We start from the raw sequence: 22,335 nt of genomic DNA, 5'->3' as shown, positions 1-22,335 counted from the left end.
CCCCGCGACCCGACCTCGGATAAGCGGAAGAAGATGGATGGATGGATGGACAAGCATGTTTAACACATATAGTTAATATTGTTAATAAGTTAAAGGTGTTTAAAGATAATACAAGCATGTTTAACACTTATAGTTAATATTGGTAATAAGTTAAAGGTGTTTAAAGATAATACAAGCATGTTTAACACATATAGTTAATATTGTTAACAACTTAAAGGTGTTTAAAGATAATACAAGCATGTTTAACACATATAGTTAATAAGTTAAAGGTGTTTAAAGATAATACAAGCATGTTTAACACATAGTTAATATTGTTAACAAGTTAAAGGTGTTTAAAGATAATACAAGCATGATTAACACATATAGTTAATATTGTTAACAAGTTAAAGGTGTTTAATGATAATACAAGCATGTTTAACACATATAGTTAATATTGTTAATAAGTTAAACGTGTTAAAAGATAATACAAGCATGTTTAACACTTATAGTTAATATTGTTAAGTTAAAGGTGGTTAAAGATAATACAAGCATGTTTAACACATATAATTAATATTGTTAACAAGTTAAAGGTGTTTAAAGATAATACAAGCATGTTTAACACATATAGATTCCTTTCTTTCATGAAGACAAGAATATAAGTTGGTGTATTACCTGATTCTGATGACTTGCATTGATTGGAATGCTGATAATGTCCGTATTTTCGAATGGAGGAGAAAAAAAGTCCTCCTTTCTGTCCAATACCACATGAAAGTTGTTGGTTTTTGGCATCTTATTTATCCAGCTTCCGTACTCCTTCGTATACACTTTACAAGAAATACATTGTCGGCAAACTCCGTAGCTTGCTAGCTTGTGCACGCCAGCTTTCTGAGACTCTTATTTTGTTAGCGCAGGCAGGATGAAGCAGCGCTTTTATTGTGCAACTGTGCAGTCGGTCTTTGGAGTTTTGACGACAGGTACGGTGCCAGAGTCTGTTGAAATAAAGTGTTTCTCGCCTTCCTGTCGGTAATTTTAATGAGCTGGCAGCAGCCAGCGTCATTTCAGAAGACCCTCGGGTGCCGTGAATGTCAATCAAGTGACGAAAGTGACGTCATAGTGAAGATTTAAGATCGCTCATTTTTAGGACTATTTTTTTAATGCCTGGCTGGTGATCGACTGACACACCCTCCGCGATCGACCGGTAGCTCGCGATCGACGTAATGAGCACCCCTGCACTATAGTAAAGAAAAAGAGTTGGTTCTTTATTCGAATCCCTGTGAACGAATCCCGTCCCACAGGGCATTTCCTGTGGGACGGGATTCGTTCAATGTTATGCCCATTTGATTGTAGACTCTTACTGACACCTTGTGGCGATATGAAAATATTACGCGTCATTAGTTCATGAGACAATTGAGAAGTAGAAAAGTTGTGTTAGCTCTTACAAGCCTTGGAAAAGATAAGTCTGTAAGTAAACTGTTTAACTTGTTTATGTAACTCAATATTAAGGTGGAAAGTGGTTACATTTGATACTAAGATGTTTATTGAAAAACGATTTTTGTGCACTGTTTCAATGGATGTTTTGAGGACTTAAAAAGGCTGCCAGTTGTGTATTTCCACCATCGAAATAATTTTTTGGAAGAAGAATTGTTGATTGATGACTGTGGTGTTCTTAGTGTCATAGTGTGTGTAGTTAGTATGTTCCAATAGCAGCAGAAGTGCACTTTTTGGAGAGCTGTATTATTTTCAGTTTTGTGCCCAATGAACTATATTATTATTTATACACCTATAGTGATCACAGAGACAGGTTGTTTTTGTGTTACTGTATATATTTGTTTTTCTGAAAAATCCCACTTAATATACTTTGGGTAACAAAAGTCAATATATTTTTTTTTTTTTTTTTTTTTTTAGGGGGGTAACAGTCAATATTTATTTATTTATTTTATTTTATTTTATTTTTTTCTTATAAAATAAAAGTGAGCTTTTGTTAAACCAAATATTGTGTTTTTTTCCATATACAACAACCTATCTGGATTCGATAAGAGAATCGATAAGGAATCGGTTCGATAAGAAGATTCGATAATGGGCTCGAGCTTGATAATTTCTTATCAAACATCATCCCTAGTTGTGACCCTTCTGGACTTCAGTTCAAAATTTGGGAGAGACTTTGACATTTTCCCAGCAAATTCCTGCATAGAGGAACTACAAAACCAGTGGAAACAAAGTGACAGATCCTTGCATTGGCATTTTAACCAACAGTAGTGTTAGAAGGTACTTTGTCATTTTTACCTAACTCTACCCTAGCCCGTTTTTTTTTTAAGTATCTCCGAGGTCTGGAGGGGAACGGGAAGGTCCAAAATGAGCCCTAATGGTCCTAATGATAAATGGGGTGCCAAAAAAGGTCCTAAATACACCCAAAAGGGCTTCAACCCTGGCCCTGGGTACATTTCGGACCTTTTGGAGCCCAGGGTACTTTTAGGGGGTAAGTCCTTTTAGGGCAGTGGTGTCAAAGTCAAGGCCCGCGGGCCGGATCTGGCCTGAGGGCTTTGACTTTGACACCCGTGTCCTATGTGATAAAAAACAACAACTTCATCTTCAACTGCAACTTCAAGTATGCATTTTTTGCATCTTGAGCACAGTATTGCAGGCCCATGCACCTTCAGTGGTAAAAAAAAAAGAAAGACAAAAAAAGTGGTGTCAATGTAGATGCCCTGCACGACTGCTTCTAAAATGCCCATAAAAAAAAAAAATATATATATATATATGTATATATATATATATATATATATATATATATATATATATATATATATATATATATATATTTATTTATTTATTTATTTATTTATTTTTTTCTTTTTATGGGCATTTTAGAAGCAGTCGTGCATATATATGTATATATATATATATATATATATACATATATATATATATATATATATACAGTACATATATATATTTGCTATTTGCATATACACACATATGTGTATCTGTATATATATATATATATATATATATATATATATATATACAGACAGACAGACATATACATATACATATATATATATACATACATATGCAACAACGTAATTTCCCCATTTTGGGATGAATAAAAGTCTATCCTATCCTATATACATGTATGTATATATATGTATATATATGTATATATATATATATATATATATATATATATACATACGTACGTATGTATATATATATGTATGTATGTATGTATATATATATGTATATATCAGTGACGTGCAGTCACTAGAGGCAGGTGAGGCGGGGCCTCACCTGCCATCATGGAAAGAAAAAAAATGTAATTGTTATATGTATCCAGTGATTATACTATAAAGTTATTTTCTATTTAACTTCACCAGTTTTAGATTATTTTTATTCAAAATCGTTGAATTTTCACATTTGCCGTTCAAATACTGAGAAGAGACGGTGCGGTGAACAGCAGCCAGTTAAGGCACGTCACTCAGTGCCTCAACATGGATTCCGGACTCGGCTAACTGCTGGCCTGCTGTGCAGTGAGACTGTATTGCTATATGAATTATATTATACATTTCCATAGTTTAGTTAGCTGAGGTATATAATGTACAGTGTATTTTGTCAACAACTGTATATGTGTAACGTATTTGTTGTGCTGCGCGATCATAAAACGGCTGCAAAAGACGCACTGGCTGAGGCTCCAGTAGTCCCGCCTCCTGCACCCCCGCCGTAGAATTGTTATATCAACTAAAGCCCACACTTAAACTTTCTACGTGCAGACTGCAGGTGTATCTAATTCACAACTCCTCCAACACGAACATGATTGTTTTTGCACTTTTTGGCTTCTTATTAAATAACTTTTGTAACCTATTTTTATGGGCTTTCCTCTTTGTGATGTTAAGTTCCTGTTATGCGCTGTTATACAGTATATGCCTTGAGCTCTTATTTTGAAGGCGCTAAGAGCAGAAGTGATGACACGTTGGAGTGGAGCGGAAGTTTTTGAAAGAAGGTAAATAAAGTGGTCCTCGTGTAAACTGGAGCCTCCGTGTTTGTTATTTTGTAGTTTCATACAGTATAGGCGACATTTATAAACCCTCGGTTACACTTTTTTAAATAGATTCAATCTTGCATGTGGAAAGTTTAAGTGAGGGCTTTAGTTGATATAACACTCCCGTCAGCGGTTGCATTAATCCAGCACAACAGCGGCGAATGGACTTCATTTATAAGTAAAGGTAAGACCATAATAACGTTTTTTTTATTAAATGTGCTTTTTTGTGTGCTACAGTTTGTATGTGTAAAGTTAAAGTTAAGTTAAAGTACCAATGATTGTCACACACACACTAGGTGTAATGAAATTTGTTCTCTGCATTTGACCCATCCCTTGATCACCCCCTGGGAGGTGAGGGGAGCAGTGGGCAGCAGCCGCGCCGCGCCCGGGAATTATTTTTGGTGATTTAACCCCCAATTCCAACCCTTGATGCTGAGTGCCAAGCAGGGAAGAATGCTGGTATGAGCTTTTAAACATAACCCGTTAACTGCTGCCAATCAAATGGTGAATAAGATACTCTTTAGGGTTCATATGTTTGTAAATCTGACTGTGATGAAGTCAGTGCCTCACCAGCCATCAACCTCACCGCACGTCACTGGTATATATATATATATATATATATATATATATATATATATGTATGTATGTATGTATGTATGTATGTATGTATGTATATATATATATATATGTATATATATGTATGTATATATATATATATATATATATATATATGTATGTATATATATATGTATGTATATATATGTCTATATGTATGTATGTATACATGTATGTATGTATATATATATATATATATATATATATATATATATATGTATGTATATATATATGTATATATATATATATATATATATGTATGTATATATATATGTATGTATATATATGTCTATATGTATGTATGTATGTATATATATATATGTATTTATATATATGTATATATATATATATATATATATATATATATATACACATATATATGTATGTATGTATGTATGTATGTATGTATGTATGTATATAAGCCTGTCGCAGGTTTCCCTGATTCAGGAAAAATCCCCTGAAGAGCAGGAAAACCTTCAAAACAGGCTTGTAGGGAGGAAATAGCTTCTGTTTTTTCCTGACCTAACGTATATATATATATATATATATATATATATATATATATATATATATATATATATATATATATAGTGTTTTTGTCATTCACCAGTTGAGTTTAATTCTCAACATGTTGTATTAATGTAAAACTGTTACTATAAATATTGCATTGTATTTGGAAAAATGTTATTTGAATGGAAACAAAACAAAAATAAGCATTGCTTTTGCATTTTGTTTTGATGAACCGGATTTTCCCTTTTGTGAAGGAGACGACACATCATTAAATAACATTCCTCCCAAATACAATGCAATATCAATAAGAACACTGTCACATCAAAACAAAATAAGTCACAACACAAAAAGTACCTGTCCATTTTCACAGTGCTGAGTAGCCTGCAGCTCATACGGCGGCTCCACAAAGTAGAGTGAGTGTCGGGGGAATCCTGGGATTATGTTACTCAGCTGGAAGCCAAACATCACCAACCAACTCTTCACATCTACAGGAGCAGATAGAAAAAAAACATTTCTGAGTGACAAACACATCGATATCCAATATTTTAAATGAATACAACAGTGGTAGCTCAACTTTGGAGTTTTTGCTTTAAGTTGCAAGCAAAACTTCGAGTTACAAGCATTCCAGCCTTTAGTTAGCGAAGCAAATGTCACAGTGAACCTTGTAAGATCCGACTAAAACATCTGGTCTTACTCGCTAGCATTAGCTTATAGATAGAGATCGACATAACTTTGTTCTCCAACCACAGGAAGGAAGAAAGTGAGTGTGAAGGGCAGTGCGGAGAAGAGGAAGTGGATGATATCATTGGCGAAGCCATTGAAGGGTATCACTGCTACTCTGCACCATACTAAAGCAGAACGAGTCTAACGTCAGCCAAAGATGTTGAAATAATATGTGGAAAGGGATTGTGATCAGCGTGCTTGCAGGAGTAAAAGTCACCGCCTCTGTCCATGGTGCTGAAAACAGAGCGCCATCAGACGGGGGCGTGGCATGTGCTAACGGAGAGACACAGCTGGCAGATGATTAGATTGCACAGGTGGTACGGTAATCATCTGTTGTCTTTAACATTGAGCGGCCAGGTACAGGAGAGAGGAAGTTTGGAGAGAGACTGGAAAGTCCTGAACGAAAGTATATTATTTGATGGTGGTGTTGAAAAACATTAAAACCTGTTGTCAACTCTGTACGCTTAGATACTTTGACGTACATACCCGTGGAACCGCAAGACAGCGACTTCTACATAATATTTAAAAGGTGGACATTCATCCATGAAAATGTGGGAAGGCTGCTGATGGTGTGTTTGACGGAGAAGCAGCTTGAAGGTGATACTGCAGATGTCCACCCCCTCCAAGGTAAATGCTGTACATTATTATTACATTACTTCATAAAACTACTGTAGTTGTTTGTAGGGCATTCTATATTGTATTGTTTTATACAATATTTATTGTCTTAAAGTTTGTTTTTCTTTTTTAAAAGAGCATTGTATATGTTACAATTGTGCTGTTTTGGGCACCAAGCACGAACTGAACTGATTTCAACTCATTTCAATGGGAGATGTTGATTTGGGACACACGTGTTTTGAGTTAAGAGCTCTGTCACAGAACCAATTAAGCCCCTAAGTTAACTAACTACTGTAGTAACTACTGTAGTCTCAAAAAGTTGTTATTTGGGTAAAAAACTTAAAGGATGATCGTAAAAGGCATGACACTATAATATGCACAGGTGAATTTCATTTGAACTATTTAACATTTTTTAATGCTGTCAAGTGTGTCAACTGTTCAACGTTTTAAAAAGTTAAAGTACCACTGATAGCCACACACACACACACACACACACACACACACACACACACACACACACACACACACACACACACACACTAGGTGTGGTGAAATTACCCTCTGCATTTGACCCGTCCCCTTGTTCCACCCTCTGGGAGGTGAGAGGAGCAGTGAGCAGCAGCGGTGGCCGCGCTCAGGAATCGTTTTGGGGATTTAACCCCCAATTTCAACCCTTGATTCTGAGTGCCAAGCAGGGATGTAATGGGTCCCATTTTTATAGTCTTTGGTATGACTCGGCCGGTGTTTGAACTCACGACCTACCGGTACTTTTTACACAAATTGCTGCTCTCTAACAAGGAGCCGAAGGCCAACATTCACAACAGTTGTATGCAGAATGTACAGATAAATATAGTAAAATATAGTAAAGATAGTAAAACAGTAATATAATATCCCATAAAGGGGCTGGGTTGACAGAAAACAATTAAAAACCAATGCTCTTACCTGTGACATAATTTTTGACATCCAACATGTCACTGAGGGGATTGTTGTTCTTAAACATGTACAAATTAAACGGAGACGGATCCTTCCCAATCTTGGGCCAGATGCTGTAGTCCGGTGAGGTCCAGCGCCCCGCCAAGACGTCATAGTCACGCTGGGTGAAGTGGACCAGCTTGGTCAGTGAGTCATAAAGACCACCATGAAATCCAACCACGAGCTGGAATTCTGGATTGGAGTCCAGATAAATCTCCCCATAAGCTGTGTACTGCAACTGAGAGGGGCAAGTATAAAACATGATGTTATCGTCATTGTTATGAAACGCTGAATAAACAGTGAATGGGACACATCAGACGTGCGTTACCTGTTTGATCATCTGTCCATTGCTGCTAAAAACAGCTAAGGGTGTTCCGGTGTTATCAGATGCTATGTAGTATTCCTCACCACTGCTTACCTCCATGGCAAACACATGACCCTAAACAATCAAAAAAACAATCCAAGTTAATAACGCTACTATTCACTTTATTACACATAGTCGTTTGAGATCATTTATGGGTCACTTTAAATCAGGGGTCACCAACCTTTTTGAAACCAAGAGCTACTTCTTGGGTACTGATTAATGCGAAGGGCTACCAGTTTTCATCCATCCATTTTCTACCGCTTATTCCCTTTGGGGTTACGGGGGGCGCTGGAGCCTATCTTAGCTACAATCGGGCGGAAGGCGGGGTACACCCTGGACAAGTCGCCACCTCATCGCAGGGGCAACCAGTTTGATACACACTTAAATAAATTGCCAGAAATAGCCAATTTGCTCAATTTACCTTTAACTCTATGTTATTATTAATAATTAATTATATTTATCTTTGTGGAAACACGATCATCTTAATGATTTCTCACAATAAATATATATAGAAACAGATAAATATCAATATGCAACACTTTATTTTTATATTTTCTCTAGGTGCACATTTTTCAAATTGAACATTTTCAAATGATCACTTCTAAGACAGTCTTGTGAAATCACAATATCCCATTTTAACTAGCTAGCCACTAACATTTTTTAACAAATCATGAATTACTTTAAACTGTTTTTAGCTTATAGCTTTTTGAACTGTTTTTAACTTTTAAACTGTTTTTTATCTAACAAACTGTTCTTAGGGTAATTTATATTTGCTTTTTAAATGTGTATTTTTATTTCTGTTTTAAATGTTAATTTTTAGTCTGTCCTTTGCCTCTATTTCTTTGTGGTGTACAGCCCTTTTTTTCTTTTCAACTGTGCTTGTTTTTAAAGGGCTTTATAAATAAAGTTGGTATGGTATGGCAGGGGTGCCGAAAAGGGGGGGGGGGGTAAAGGAGACGGATTCTAGGGGCCCATGATGGAGGGGGGCCCAGAGAGGCCCCTAATGATGATGAAATTATAATACAGAAAAAATAATGACACTGTGTTGGGGGCCCTGTAAAGATTATTTTCATGGGGCCCAAAATCCCTAGCGGCGCCTCTGTGGTATGGTACTTTGCACCATGTTTGTACAAATAATAACTCATGTAAAATACAAAAGTCAACTCTCAAATTTTTAAATAAATCATGTCACACTTTGAACTGGACACCAAATCTGTTATCTGTTTCTTTGTCAGTTAGTGAAGACCTTCAAGTCTTTAAAATATTTTCTTGGATTTTCAAATTCTATTTGAGTTTTGTCTCTCTTAGAATTAAAAATGTCGAGCAAAGCGAGACCAGCTTGCTAGTAAATAAATACAATTTAAAAAATAGAGGCAGCTCACTGGTAAGTGCTGCTATTTGAGCTATTTTTAGAACAGGCCAGCGGGCTACTCATCTGGTCCTTACGGGCTACCTGGTGCCCGCGTGCACCGCGTTGGTGACCCCTGCCTTAAATCAAGCCCTGACTAAGTGAAGCAAGCCCAGGTCACAACATGGCAGGCACTAACAATGATGTCAGCATCACTGCATCCTCTTCTCTTCTTACCCTGATGCACTCTGGAACAAGGTAGATCGATCTGGACTCATCAAATCACCTGACCTTTTTCCATTCAGCCATTATCTTTATGCTCCCGATTGAAGCCTTCTATGTCTTATCGTTGCTGATAAGTGCAAATAAAAAATGCCAACAGGACTAAGGACAGGCTTTTGACGACATTAAATTGACTAGGGGAACAATCAATTGTTTATTTATTAGCTTTTACCCATTTTTAATGGTCTTGGGAGATTTCTCTCTCTCTCTATAAATGTTCTGAACTTCATCTTCTTTGTTAGACCAGGACTAAATCAACAGCGCCTCTGCTGGTTGCAGCCAAGCAGCACACGCCTCAGTTGCTTGAAGACATGATTAATGAACAATCAACGTTAATGATCAATTAACTGATTGCCAGGCTCATCCCTAAGTAGGACTCCCTTCCTGATTCCTGTGGCTGTTTCTCTCTCCATTGTCTTCTGATATGAATTATTCATAGCCTTGAACAGTGAAAGTCCTGCTGTGAATTTTTATGATGGTTGTTTCTCACATGTTTGTATGAACTTTGATCATAATAACCCAGTAATGTTTTTCCTCCACTGTCCTTCCTCGTTTAAGTCATATCCTTTTTCAGCTGCAGCAGGGCCCCTTCTCCCTATACGCAGATCACGCGCTGTGCATAGGGTCCCGCGATCCATGCTTTCAGAGAATGAATGACATGGGGCTTCATTTGAAATATTACCACAAATGTATTCCTAGCTGCTTCCTGCTAAGTGGATTTTATTCCTTATCCCTAAATGTAGTGGCCTGGCTGTTAAAGTTAAGGAGTTTAGTGATATTCAGAGTGCGCCACAGGGCTAGTGACAGTGTGTGTGCTTGTCAGCAGGGAAGCTGGAAATGAGGAGAGTTAAGGTAGTTGTTTTTTTGACTTTGTTATTAAAAAGAAAGTTGATCCATGTCCATCTTGTTATGTTTGTTTTATATACAGTACAGTATAGAGGTTTATATCGTGTTCAAAGTAGGGATGTCCGATAAGATCGGACTGCCGATATCATCGGCCGATAAATGCTTTAAAATGTAATATCGGAAATTATCGGTATTGGTTTTAAAAAGTAAAATGTATGACTTTTTAAAATGCCGCTGTGTACACGGACGTAGGGAGAGGTACAGGGCGCCAATAAACCTTAAAGGCACTGCCTTTGCGTGCCGGCCCAGCCACAGAATCTCTACGGCTTTTCACACACACAAGTGACTGCAAGACATACTTGGTCAACAGCCATACAGGTCACACTGAGGATGGCCGTATAAACAACTTTAACACTGTTACAAATATGCGCCACACTGTGAACCCACACCAAACAAGAAAGACAAACACATTTCGGGAGAACATCCGCACCGTAACACAACATAAACACAACAGAACAAATACCCAGAACCCCTTGCAGCACTATACACCCCCGCTACCACCAAACACCCCCCCCCCCCCTCACCCATCTCCCGAATTCGGAGGTCTCAAGGTTGGCAAGTATGCTCTAGTATACTCTGGACTGAAGCTGTGTGTCTTCATTGTTTTTGTAGCTGTTGTTTTGAGGCATGTTTAAAAAATAAATAAAATAATGCACATTGTGAAAGTCAAAGTATAGTATTTCCCATAGTTGTAGTGGGTATTAGGATTATCTCAGGGAGAGCATGTCCCAAATTCCAAGCTGCTGTTTTGAGGCATGTTAAAAAAAAAAAGCACTTTGTGACTTCAATAATAAATATGGCAGTGCCATGTTGGCACTTTTTTCCATAACTTGAGTTGAAGTTGTTCTCCTATTTTGGAAAACCTTGTTTTTGATTGATTGATTGAAACTTGTATTAGTAGATTGCACAGTACAGTACATATTCCCTACAATTGACCACTAAATGGTAACACCCGAATAAGTTTTCCAACTTGTTTAAGTCGGTTAATCAATTCATGGTAAAGTTACATTGTTTAATGCATCAAGCGGGGCATCACAACAAAATTAGGCATAATAATGTGTTAATTCCACGACTGTATATATCGGTATCGGTTGATATCGGAATCGGTAATTAAGAGTTGGACAATATCGGCAAAAAAGCCATTATCGGACATCTCTAGTTCAAAGTGTACAAACTTTTACTAAAGTATGGACTTCTGTTGAGGCTGGAACCCCTTATTCGTGTTTACATTGTTTCTTATGGAGAAATGTGCTTTAATATACAGTACAAACTTTTCTATCTACCTGTTCAAGAACCAATTAAGTTTGTAAATTGAGGTTCCACTGTAAAGGCAAATTAATTGTCTCCTGTGGTGGAATGTCTCAGAGCTGGGCTTAGAAGCTGCGTTAGAATCTTGATCGGAAATGTGTCAGGAGGGTTAGCAGATTTATGTTATATTCCTTATTTTGCAAAAAATAAAAAATAAAATAAAAAAATCATTGAACCATTTTCCCATCATAAATTTGTGAAAACATACATCCAATTTAGTTAAAGTTTGATTTAAAAGGTGAAAAAATTATTTCACATGAATAAAAAAGTGTGTAAATTTTTTTGCCTAAGGCGGTCTTGAGCTGTAGTTCTCTTGGCATCATGCAGATCAATAATATGCAAACCGGGAACGCCTCTACACACAACTTGCAGACAGACTCAACAAAACGGGTTATAAAAGTGACTGTGGAGGAACATTTCCACCAAAGCATATTCAATAGTACATATTATCCACACCACGAGAAAGTGAAAATCATCATCGGCCCACTTTAAATTGGCTCGACTTGTTTGGGCAGGCATACAAGCAAAATGGTGGTAGATGCCGCCTTGCACACCTACCTGCAGGTCATAGTAGAGCGAGGATATTTCGGAGCTGGAGTGGTTGAAGATGTGGGTCACCCTCGTTGGATGGTTGAGATCAGCATAAAAGAACTGAAGGTGCTGTCCGAGGCTGTTCCTTGTCGAGACTCTGCGGCCTAGCCCGTCGTAGTGATACACCACGCTCCAGCCGCCAGGTCCCCGATTGTAGGCCCTCAGCAGCTGACCCTTTGAGTTGTAGTCAAACATGTCAGACCCCCGCTGGCTGAGGTAACCGTCTTCATCCAGGCGGTACTGGACATCGCCCAGTCGTGTGATGCGATCACGGAGGTCATAGCGTAGCGGCATGATGCGAGCGCTGTTCCCGGGGTTCAGCAGATGAAGGTTACCGTTCAGGTCGTAGCTGTAACGCCATGTTGACCAGTCGTTCACCTGAAACGATATCGCGCCGTGGATCAAAGAAGCATCAGTACAATGCCTGATAATAGAGTATAAATCAAAGTTATATGGACCCTTCCACATGAATTACTCACCTTGACCCCGGTGAGCTGTCCGTCTCCGTCGTAATCATAGCGATACTGAGTGGTGTTGGCGTAGGGCCCGATCTTGAGCTCCCTTTTCACCACCCGTCCCATGCTGTCGTACTGCACTGTCATCCAGTACATGAGGGAACGGAAGATCTCGTACTGGACCTCCTTGATGCGACCGTGGGTGTCGAAATGCTTACTCAGCGTCATCACAGCCGTGGTGATGATTTGATTGATGTCGTAGTAAATGACCCCAAACTTTCCAAAGTGCTCCACCTAGGACAGACATGTTTGCAGAGAGTATAAGTCGTATGCCAGCCAAAGAACATGGCTGGTTCTTAGAAATCACTTATGAGGTCTGCATATCGATTCTCAAAAACAGCATTAAGTGCACCTTTCCAGAGATTTCATCATATCTGTAGAGGTCGACGGGTAGAGGGGTTTCACTGATGACTGGTTTCATGCTGGCGATTCGGAAACTGTTGTCGTGGTAGGTGTAGTCAAACCTTGCGTTGACCATCCCCTCCTCGCTGAAGCGATAGATTTGCTTGTCGATGAGAGGGCCCATTTTGCGATAGCGGATGGTGCATGAGAAGCCGCCGCTCTGCAGATTGACCATCTTCAGCACGCCGGCTGTCTCGTCGTAGCCGAAAGTGACCGCGGTGCTGTCATACACAATCTCCGACAGCTTGGCCAGCTTGCCGTACTTGTAGAGGACACGCCGGCCGGTTCCCAGGTAATGTGTGGCCTGAGGCCTGCCGTCTTCGCTGAAGTCGTGAATGATGGAGGCGTTGCTTTCTGGGGGATTGTAAGTGTTACGGATGTATCCAATGGACACGTGTGTGAACATGGTGTGGCGGGCCACGCTCGGCATGGTGACAGCCGTCACCCGGTTTGAGGTATCAAACTCAAAGATGTACTGCTTTTGGCTCTGCAGCAACAACACCATGGACTGCAAATACATAAGCAGAAAACCAAAACTATCACTAGAAAGTCAGCTTTCACTTTGAACATTTAATTGTGGTCTATATATTTTGTCAGCGTTACAGGAGCGCTGTTTTTAACAACTTTCTGCAAAAAAGCTAGACAAAGATCATCTCTATTGCAGCACTCGAGAGTTGAAAAAAGAAACTGCTGCTAAAATGTGAGTCACTCACAAGTTTTTTTTTTAAAGAACTCAAAAGGCCCCCAGTTGAATAGCCCAAAGGATGGAAAAAAAGAGGACCTGAAATGGAACCTTGAGGAACACTACTAGTAAAACTAAAAATGGTATACACATGACTACTGACTGCATGTGAAGTAAACAAGCTACATCTTAGTTATATAAATCATATTACGAACAATCAATCAATCAATGTTTATTTATATAGCACTAAATCACAAGTGTCTCAAAGGGCTGCACAAGCCACAACGACATCCTCGGTACAGAGCCCACGTAAGGGCAAGGAAAAACTCACCCCAGTGGGACGTCGATGTGAATGACTATGAGAAACCTTGGAGAGGACCGCATATGTGGGTAACCCCCCCTTCTAGGGGAGACCGAATGCAATGGATGTCGAGTGGGTCTGACATAATATTGTGAGAGTCCAGTCCATAGTGGATCCAACATAATCGTAAGAGTCCAGTCCATAGTAGGGCCAGCAGGAAACAATAACTGCCAAAAAGTTTTGGTTTTTTAGTTTGGAGCCTAGTGTTCTGTTTGCGAGCAAGGTTAAAATGTCAATGCAAGGATCTGCCAATGTATTTATAGTGGTCCAAGTTCCTCTATACAACAGGAGCATTCTAGTGATTTTAGGAATTTGATGCAGAAACATTTGCCTCTAAGTAATTTCTGGGATTTGGATATGGCCTCTAGACCGCCAGTTGAATAGCACTGATATCGACACACCTTATAATTAAATAATTAATCAATCACAGCCTTTTAGTATGGAAGGCTAATGGGACATTGAAAAACAAACACATCTTTAAATAATTACTTAAATGTGTCATTAATTTTAATTGGAAGTCCATATACTGTATAAATGTGTTATTTAATGTGACATTCATTTACATATTTAATGTAAAATCACATTTAATTATTAAAAATTGTAAATCATTTTTGGGATTTTATTATTGAATTCTAATTGATTTGATTATTTTATGATTTATTTCATAAAATCATAAAATAATCAAATCAATCATAATCATAATATTAATGATTTTTTTCATTACGATGAGGTGGTGCCCGAATGCAGCTTAATTATTTAAATAATTAATGACACATTTAAGTAATTTAAATCTTGAATTATTTATATATTGTAATTTTGTTCAATCTGGCCCTGGTTAGCAATTCATGAATTTATTTAATCTGTCAAACTCAGCCACAAAGGGGCGGATCTTAACACCTGATTGGGTACTTGCAATGATTGGGCTGGATTTGTGTTAAGTGGATGTGCCGGGTACCAAGGTGTACCAGGTGTTGTGATCTGCTCACTGACTGTGACGGCTGAGTTTCACAGATTAAATACATTAATGAAGTGCTGACAAAAAGACAAATGACATATAAAAAAATCAACATGTAAAAAGTCTTAAAAAATTACTTAAATCATGAAATTCGGGCGGTATAGCTCATTTGGTAGAGTGGCCGTGCCAGCAACTTGAGGGTTCCAGGTTCGATCCCTGCTTCCGTCATCCTCGTCACTGCTGTTGTGTCCTTGGGCAAGACACTTTACCCACCTGCTCCCAGTGCCACCCACACTGGTTTAAATGCAACTTAGATATTGGGTTTCACTATGTAAAGCGCTTCGAGTCACTAGAGAAAAGCGCTATATAAATATAATTCACTTCACTTCACATAATAAAATCAATAATTAACTAAATCAGGAAATAATTAAATCAATAAATTATTCAATGATAAATAAATAAATTTATTTTTATTAAATAAATTAATGACGCATTTATGTCTTTCATTATAACAATTTTCAATTGAATAAACATCTAAGTAACTACAGATGTATCTGTTTTATACATTTTGGCCCTACATATTTTAATTCCTCTGGAATTGGAATATTTCCCTTTGCGATGTAATTTGTATGTTTCAAACTGTGTGAGGACACGTTTGAAGCAGGCCCTTTCCTGCATGAAGCAAGATCTATAGTTGGCTGAGTGGCCCTAACAGACCTCAACTCAACTTTTTTGCTGTGAATGGAAACTCCATATTTTCCCCAAACGTAAGGGCCAAGTGTCCTAATTCTGACATATTGTAATAAATGTGATAAACACACTTACTTTATCAAGATAACTGTAACTCCACACCTTCCCGTCCACAAAAGTACGAGACAGGATGCGTCCATGGGGATCGAACTCGGTCCTCTCGCTCATGCTCCCCCTCTGCAGGCCGACAAGCTGCCCAGTGGATGAATAGGACACATTGACCACTGCCAGGCTGCTGCTGGGCAACCACATAGCTGGCCGGCCCTGGGCATCGTACATGATGCGCAGTGTAAACTTCCGGTGATCATCGTAAATCTTCTCTGTGCGCGTGTTGCGGTCAAAATCGATGGAGAGGAGGTTGCGGCCATGTGCCTAAAGAAACAAGGCAGGTTAGATCAAATATTTAGGAATGCTTGAATGAAGGATATTAAATATATGAATGTAGGTTGAATCTAATATCACAATACAGGCTGTTTGTCAAATACAAACTTACAGTTATGTAAATCTGATCAACTCACCCTCAGCTTCCTGCCAAAGACTGTTATCTTTCCCTTGGTCTGCTCTTTACGTAGACGCCATTCAATGGAGTTGAGGCCATTGTCTGTAGGAAGCGTTATATTCCTGCGACCAATTGTCGGACTGACAGACCCTGCGAGGATGTGAGGCTCCGTGTGGAAGCTTATGCCCATTCCATTGGCATACATCACTCTCAGGGTGCCATTGTTGCACAGCTGGTAGTTGTTCCTTACCTGGTCTGTAGAGAGGAAACAAGAAATTAAGGTCAAAACACATTTACAGCCTCAGTAAATCCATGAATAATCCATTATTATTTCACTAAAATATTACATACTGTACTGGCTATGTACACTTTTTTTTTTTTTTGGTCAGACTTACCGTATTTTTCGGACTATAAGTCGCAGTTTTTTTCATAGTTTGGCCGGGGGTGCGACTTATTCTCAGGAGCGACTTATGTGTGAAATTATTAACACATTACCGTAAAATATCAAATAATATTATTTCGCTCATTCACGTAAGAGACTAGACGTATAAGATTTCATGGGATTTAGCGATTAGGAGTGACAGATTGTTTGGTAAACGTATAGCATGTTCTATATGTTATAGTTATTTGAATGACTCTTACCATAATATGTTACGTTAACATAAATGTCTATTCTTGGTGTTGGGTTTTATCAAATACATTTCCCCCAAAAATGCGACTTATACTCCGTTGCGACTCATATATGATTTTTCCTTCTTTATTATGCATTTTCGGCCGGTGCGACTTATACTCCGGAGCGACTTATAGTCCGAAAAATACGGTACACATTTCAGAGAAAAAAAAAACCCTGTGATGCAAAAAACACAAATGTCCACTACAGAAGATGCTGGCTTTCAGGAGGATTTGGTCAGGGCTTGACCTACTAAGATCCAAATACCTCGGGGTAAACAGTGTGTTCAGTCTATAAAAATAGCGTGTGCTATGAGTGGGCCTGTTGCGTGCTACTAACACTGCATGTGCAATTGTAAAGTGGTGCAGACCGCCTTATTTAGATGAGGGTTTTGCGTGCACTATACAGGGCATCACCATGGAGACGCTCTCATTTACTGCACATTTAAGTTATCATGCCATACCTGTGGCGTTTTGCAATGTTTTCAAATAAGCAGGAGACATTTACCACTTTTTATGGGCATTTTAGAAGCAGCCGTGCAGTGCATCTACATTGACACCACTTTATTTATTTACCGTATTTTTCGGACTATAAGTCGCAGTTTTTTTCATAGTTTGGCCGGGGGTGCGACTTATATTCAGGAGCGACTTATGTGTGAAATTATTAACACATTACCGTAAAATATCAAATAATATTATTTAGCTCATTCACGTAAGAGACTAGACGTATAAGATTTCATGGGATATAGCGATTAGGAGTGACATATTGTTTGGTAAACGTATAGCATGTTCTATATGTTATAGTTATTTGAATGCCTCTTACCATAATATGTTACGTTAACATACCAGGCACGTTCTCAGTTGGTTATTTATGCATCATATAACGTACACTTATTCAGCCTGTTGTTCACTATTCTTTATTTATTTTAAATTGCCTTTCAAATGTCTATTCTTGGTGTTGGGTTTTATCAAATATATTTCCCCCCAAAATGCGACTTATACTCCGGTGCGACTTATATATGTTTTTTTCCTTCTTTATTATGCATTTTCGGCCGGTGCGACTTATACTCCGGAGCGACTTATACTCTGAAAAATACGGTTGTTTTTATTTATTTTTTTTACCACTGAAGGTGCATGGGGCTGCACTAATGTGCTCAAGATGCAAAAAAGTGTTTATTTTTTTAATCACATAGAATATGCTTTCTATGTTAAAATATGAACGTCATTAAAAAATATTAAACGACACCAAAACAAATCCATTGAATTTGTTTTAATAACATTTTGTAACCGTCCATTTATGACAAAGTTCTGGTCGGATGAATGCTACCGGAGCGTGGGAGCGTTCGCACTGCAGTCGCATCGCAAACATATCCGATTTCTAGCCACATACGAAAGAGGCCTGGGTCGGATATGACATTGACATGAAACAATGATAAACAGGTTGCATTTTGGCAAACAAAATCGGAATTGGCCTGTAGTGTGAACGAGGCATTTGTCTGCTTTAACTCTTGGTTAGCATCTTTATCCATTTTAACAGTAACTATTCTTTTCTCCAATAGAAAAAGCATGATATAATTCCGTAAAACCAAACTAACTAAAAATCTAACTTCGACAACATTAGACATATAGTGGTACCTCCATTAAGTGTGTTTTGAGATAAGAACTGTCTCTTGGTTAATTAATATGCTTTATGTCGCAAGTAAAAATTTGAGTTAAAAGCATCACCGTCATTAGTTGGCGTTGCGAATGCTACAATGATCCCCATAAAATACACCCACAACATCTGGTCTTACTAACTAGCATTAGCTTATAGCTAGAGATCGACATAACTTTGTTTTTCCAACATGGGTAGGAAGAAGTGGACGATATTCATTGAATTGAAATAATACATCGTTCAAAATATGACAAAGTGTGTCGCCAAATGAGCAAAGCAATTTGAGTGTATCACTACTAGTCTGCACCATACTGAAGCAGAATGAGTCTAATGCCAGCCAAGATTGTTAAAATAATATCTTAAAAGGCAGACATTTATCCATGACAATATTTAGAAGCTGCTGATGTGTTTGACGGAGAAACAGCTGGAAGGATATACCATTGAAGTCAACTCTCCAAGGTAAGTGCTGTACATTATTATTACATTACTTTTGATTGATTGATTGAAACTTTTATTAGTAGATTGCACAGTGAAGTACATATTCCGTACAATTGACCACTAAATGGCAACACCCGAATAAGTTTTTCCACGTTAATCAATTCAAATTCATAAAAGTATTGTAGTTGTTTGTAGTGCATTCTATTGTATTGTGTGTGTACAATATTTCTTATGTAAAAGTTTTTTGTTTTTTTTAAAAGGAATGTTACATGTAAGCACTGTGCTATTTTTTTGGGTGGGGGGTCGGGGGTGGTTCAAGCACCAATTAAATACATGGAAGACGTTGATGTGAGATACAAATGTTTTGATTCAAAACTCAGAAACAGAACCGACTAAGCTCGTAAATTGAGGTACTACCGTATAACTGAAAAGGGGCGGTATAGCTCGGTTGGTAGAGTGGCCATGCCAGCAACTTGAGGGTTGCAGGTTCGATCCCCGCATCCGCCATCCTAGTTACTGCCGTTGTGTCCTTGGGCAAGACACTTTACCCACCTGCTCCCAGTGCCACCCACACTGGTTTAAATGTAACTTAGATATTGGGGTTCACTATGTAAAGCGCTTTGAGTCACTAGAGAAAAGCGCTATAAAAATATAATTCACTTCACTTCAAAAGTAGACAGATATGTGTTTTTGTTTACTTTGAATTACTCTTTTGCTCAACTTCAAAGGAGATAAAATATAATTTTTAAAGCCATGCATATTTAAACCGACTCAAGCGGATCCCTTTCGGAGAATTGCTGACAAATCCTGAATGGAAACTGACATCTCTCTGCAGCTCTCCTTATCTCCGCGATGTGTAATGAATCACTGACGAGGAAAAGGATGGAATCAGATAAGCCTAATGTTGAGCTTAAAGTCCTTTCTCCCAAAACTGAAAACACACGTCTTAATCACAGCGAATTGACTGAAAGGAAGATAAAATTGTGTAGGGCTCAAACACATCTGTCTGCCACACCAGGGGAGGGGGGGGGGGGGGGGGGCTTGTTCTTCTTCACTTACAAAAGGTGAGGGGATCAGCTGGTGCCTTCCTCTGAAACCCAGCCATAAATGACAGTAATCCATAAGGCCAATTTGTAATAAAGCTCCAGGCACATTTTAACAATGCCTCAAACAGACAAGCAAATGCATTTTTTTTTCTCCCACTGACTTGGCAGCAACAGCCTTTAGATAAATCTTCTCTGCACCGTCTGCTTGAACAAGCTTGTAATAAAACAGAAGCAAGTGAGCGAGAGAGAGAGAGAGAGAAACGAGACCTTGAGGGGCCGAAGAGAATTCACAGTGCAGTCGTTAATGAAGAGAAGGAGAAAGAGCAGAAGAATGGGAAATGGTTAAGTGAGTATGTCAGCAGAGAGTTGCGCTGAAAACCCACACAGGGTAGTGGAAACCTTAAAATTACTCTGCCAACATCGCTCCCCTCTTCCGACGACGACCCAGGTGGATGTCTGAAGACATCTCCATCATATTCCCCCTCAGATCATCAAGCTTACTGTTAGGGGTCACAACACTTACATTGGTCAGCAGGGGGAGAGACAATTACTCTCCTTCTTCTTCAGATCTAATTAGACCAAATAAGCCCAGGGATAATGGGAACTGCCTGAGAGCTGTATATGTATCTTACTGCCTGTGTGTGTGTGTTCTTGTATTTCTACCCTTCTTGAGACATCAACAAGGAAAAGTAACGTCCATATGAGGACCGGTGAACAAGTTAGGACCTAAGTCATGGTCCCAATACGGAAAACCATTGCATTTAATAGAGAATGTCTCATTTGCACTTCTGGTGGTGAAATCTAACAAAATATTAGGGCGGTCCCAAAAAGGAGGCCATCCATCCATCCATCCATCTTCTTCCGCTTATCCGAGGTCGGGTCGCGGGGGCAGCAGCCTAAGCAGGGAAGCCCAGACTTCCCTCTCCCCAGCCACTTCGTCCAGCTCTTCTCGGGGGATCCCGAGGCGTTCCCAGGTCAGCCGGGAGACATAGCCTTCCCAACGTGTCCTGGGTTTCCCCGTGGTCTCCTACCGGTCGGACGTGCCCTAAACACCTCCCTAAGGAGGCGTTCGGCTGGCATCCTGACCAGATGCCCGAACCACCTCATCTGGATCCTCTCGATGTGGAGGAGCAGCGGCTTTACTTTGAGCTCCCCCCGGATGGCAGAGCTTCTCACCCTATCTCTAAGGGAGAGCCCCGCCACCCGGCGGAGGAAACTCATTTCGGCCGCTTGTACCCGTGATCTTGTCCTTTCGGCCATAGGTGAGGATGGGAACATAGATCGACCGGTAAATTGAGAGCTTTGCCTTCCGGCTCAGCTCCTTCTTCACCACAACGGATCTATACAGCGTACGCATTACTGAAGACGCCGCACCGATCCGCCTGTCGATCTCAAGATCCACTCTTCCCTCACTCGTGAACAAGACTCCGAGGTACTTGAACTCCTCCACTTGGGGCAAGATCTGCTCCCCAACCCGGAGATGGCACTCCACCCTTTTCCGGGCGAGAACCATGGACTCGGACTTGGAGGTGCCGATTCTCATCCCAGTCGCTTCACACTCAGCAAAAAGGAGGCATTTTTTTCAAATTGACTGTGTGTCGTATTTAAAAAGTGCTCCCCTCTGGTCAACATATGGAATAACAAGTGTGTGTACAAATTTGAAGTGCACCCCCTTAAAACAAATGGTAACACTTTAGTATGGGGGACATATTCTAAGTAACAAAGACTTAATTTAGAGTTATTTGGACACTAGGGAACATATAAGTGTTAGGGTTAGGGTTACTAATAAGCAATAATTCTGAGGTTATTGAAGGAAGACTCTTAGTTAATGGCTTACTGGTTGTATAATAAGGCCATGCAGAATAAGGCATTAATAAGTACTTAATAACGTTTAGTTTAGTTTAGTTTATTATTTCTTCAGTCAGTGGTCAACAAAATAAACAAACAGTTTTACATAAACAAACAGTTGTACGTTCATAAATTGAAAATGTTGCACACCGAAAGGGTTTAGGCTGAAGTTGAACACTTATTGCGCCTAACCCTATACTCAATGTCAAATACAAGATGAGCTACCAAAATATTAAGAGCCAATATGTTACTAATTTGCATGTTAAT

The 22,335-nt window shown here is 39.1% G+C and overlaps 1 protein-coding gene across 5 annotated transcripts in view; it reads right to left on the bottom strand.

Annotated features, from left to right (window-relative positions):
* The window catches only part of tenm2a (teneurin transmembrane protein 2a), a 737,482-nt gene that overhangs the window by 3,569 nt on the left and 711,578 nt on the right, over positions 1–22,335 (bottom strand). For all 5 annotated transcript variants that reach the window (XM_061928107.2, XM_061928109.2, XM_061928108.2 and 2 more), the window contains 8 exons: positions 16,433–16,668; positions 15,990–16,286; positions 13,117–13,674; positions 12,729–12,998; positions 12,217–12,627; positions 7,779–7,889; positions 7,421–7,688; positions 5,495–5,625 (listed from right to left, as the gene is read on the bottom strand). In XM_061928107.2, the coding sequence (XP_061784091.2) occupies positions 5,495–5,625; positions 7,421–7,688; positions 7,779–7,889; positions 12,217–12,627; positions 12,729–12,998; positions 13,117–13,674; positions 15,990–16,286; positions 16,433–16,668 (2,282 nt within the window). The remainder of the gene's footprint in view (positions 1–5,494; positions 5,626–7,420; positions 7,689–7,778; positions 7,890–12,216; positions 12,628–12,728; positions 12,999–13,116; positions 13,675–15,989; positions 16,287–16,432; positions 16,669–22,335) is intronic.

Source organism: Nerophis lumbriciformis, linkage group LG35 (assembly GCF_033978685.3).
Source record: "Nerophis lumbriciformis linkage group LG35, RoL_Nlum_v2.1, whole genome shotgun sequence".
In the NCBI taxonomy this organism is placed as follows: Eukaryota; Metazoa; Chordata; class Actinopteri; order Syngnathiformes; family Syngnathidae; genus Nerophis; species Nerophis lumbriciformis.
This window is presented reverse-complemented; position numbering and strand designations above follow the sequence as displayed.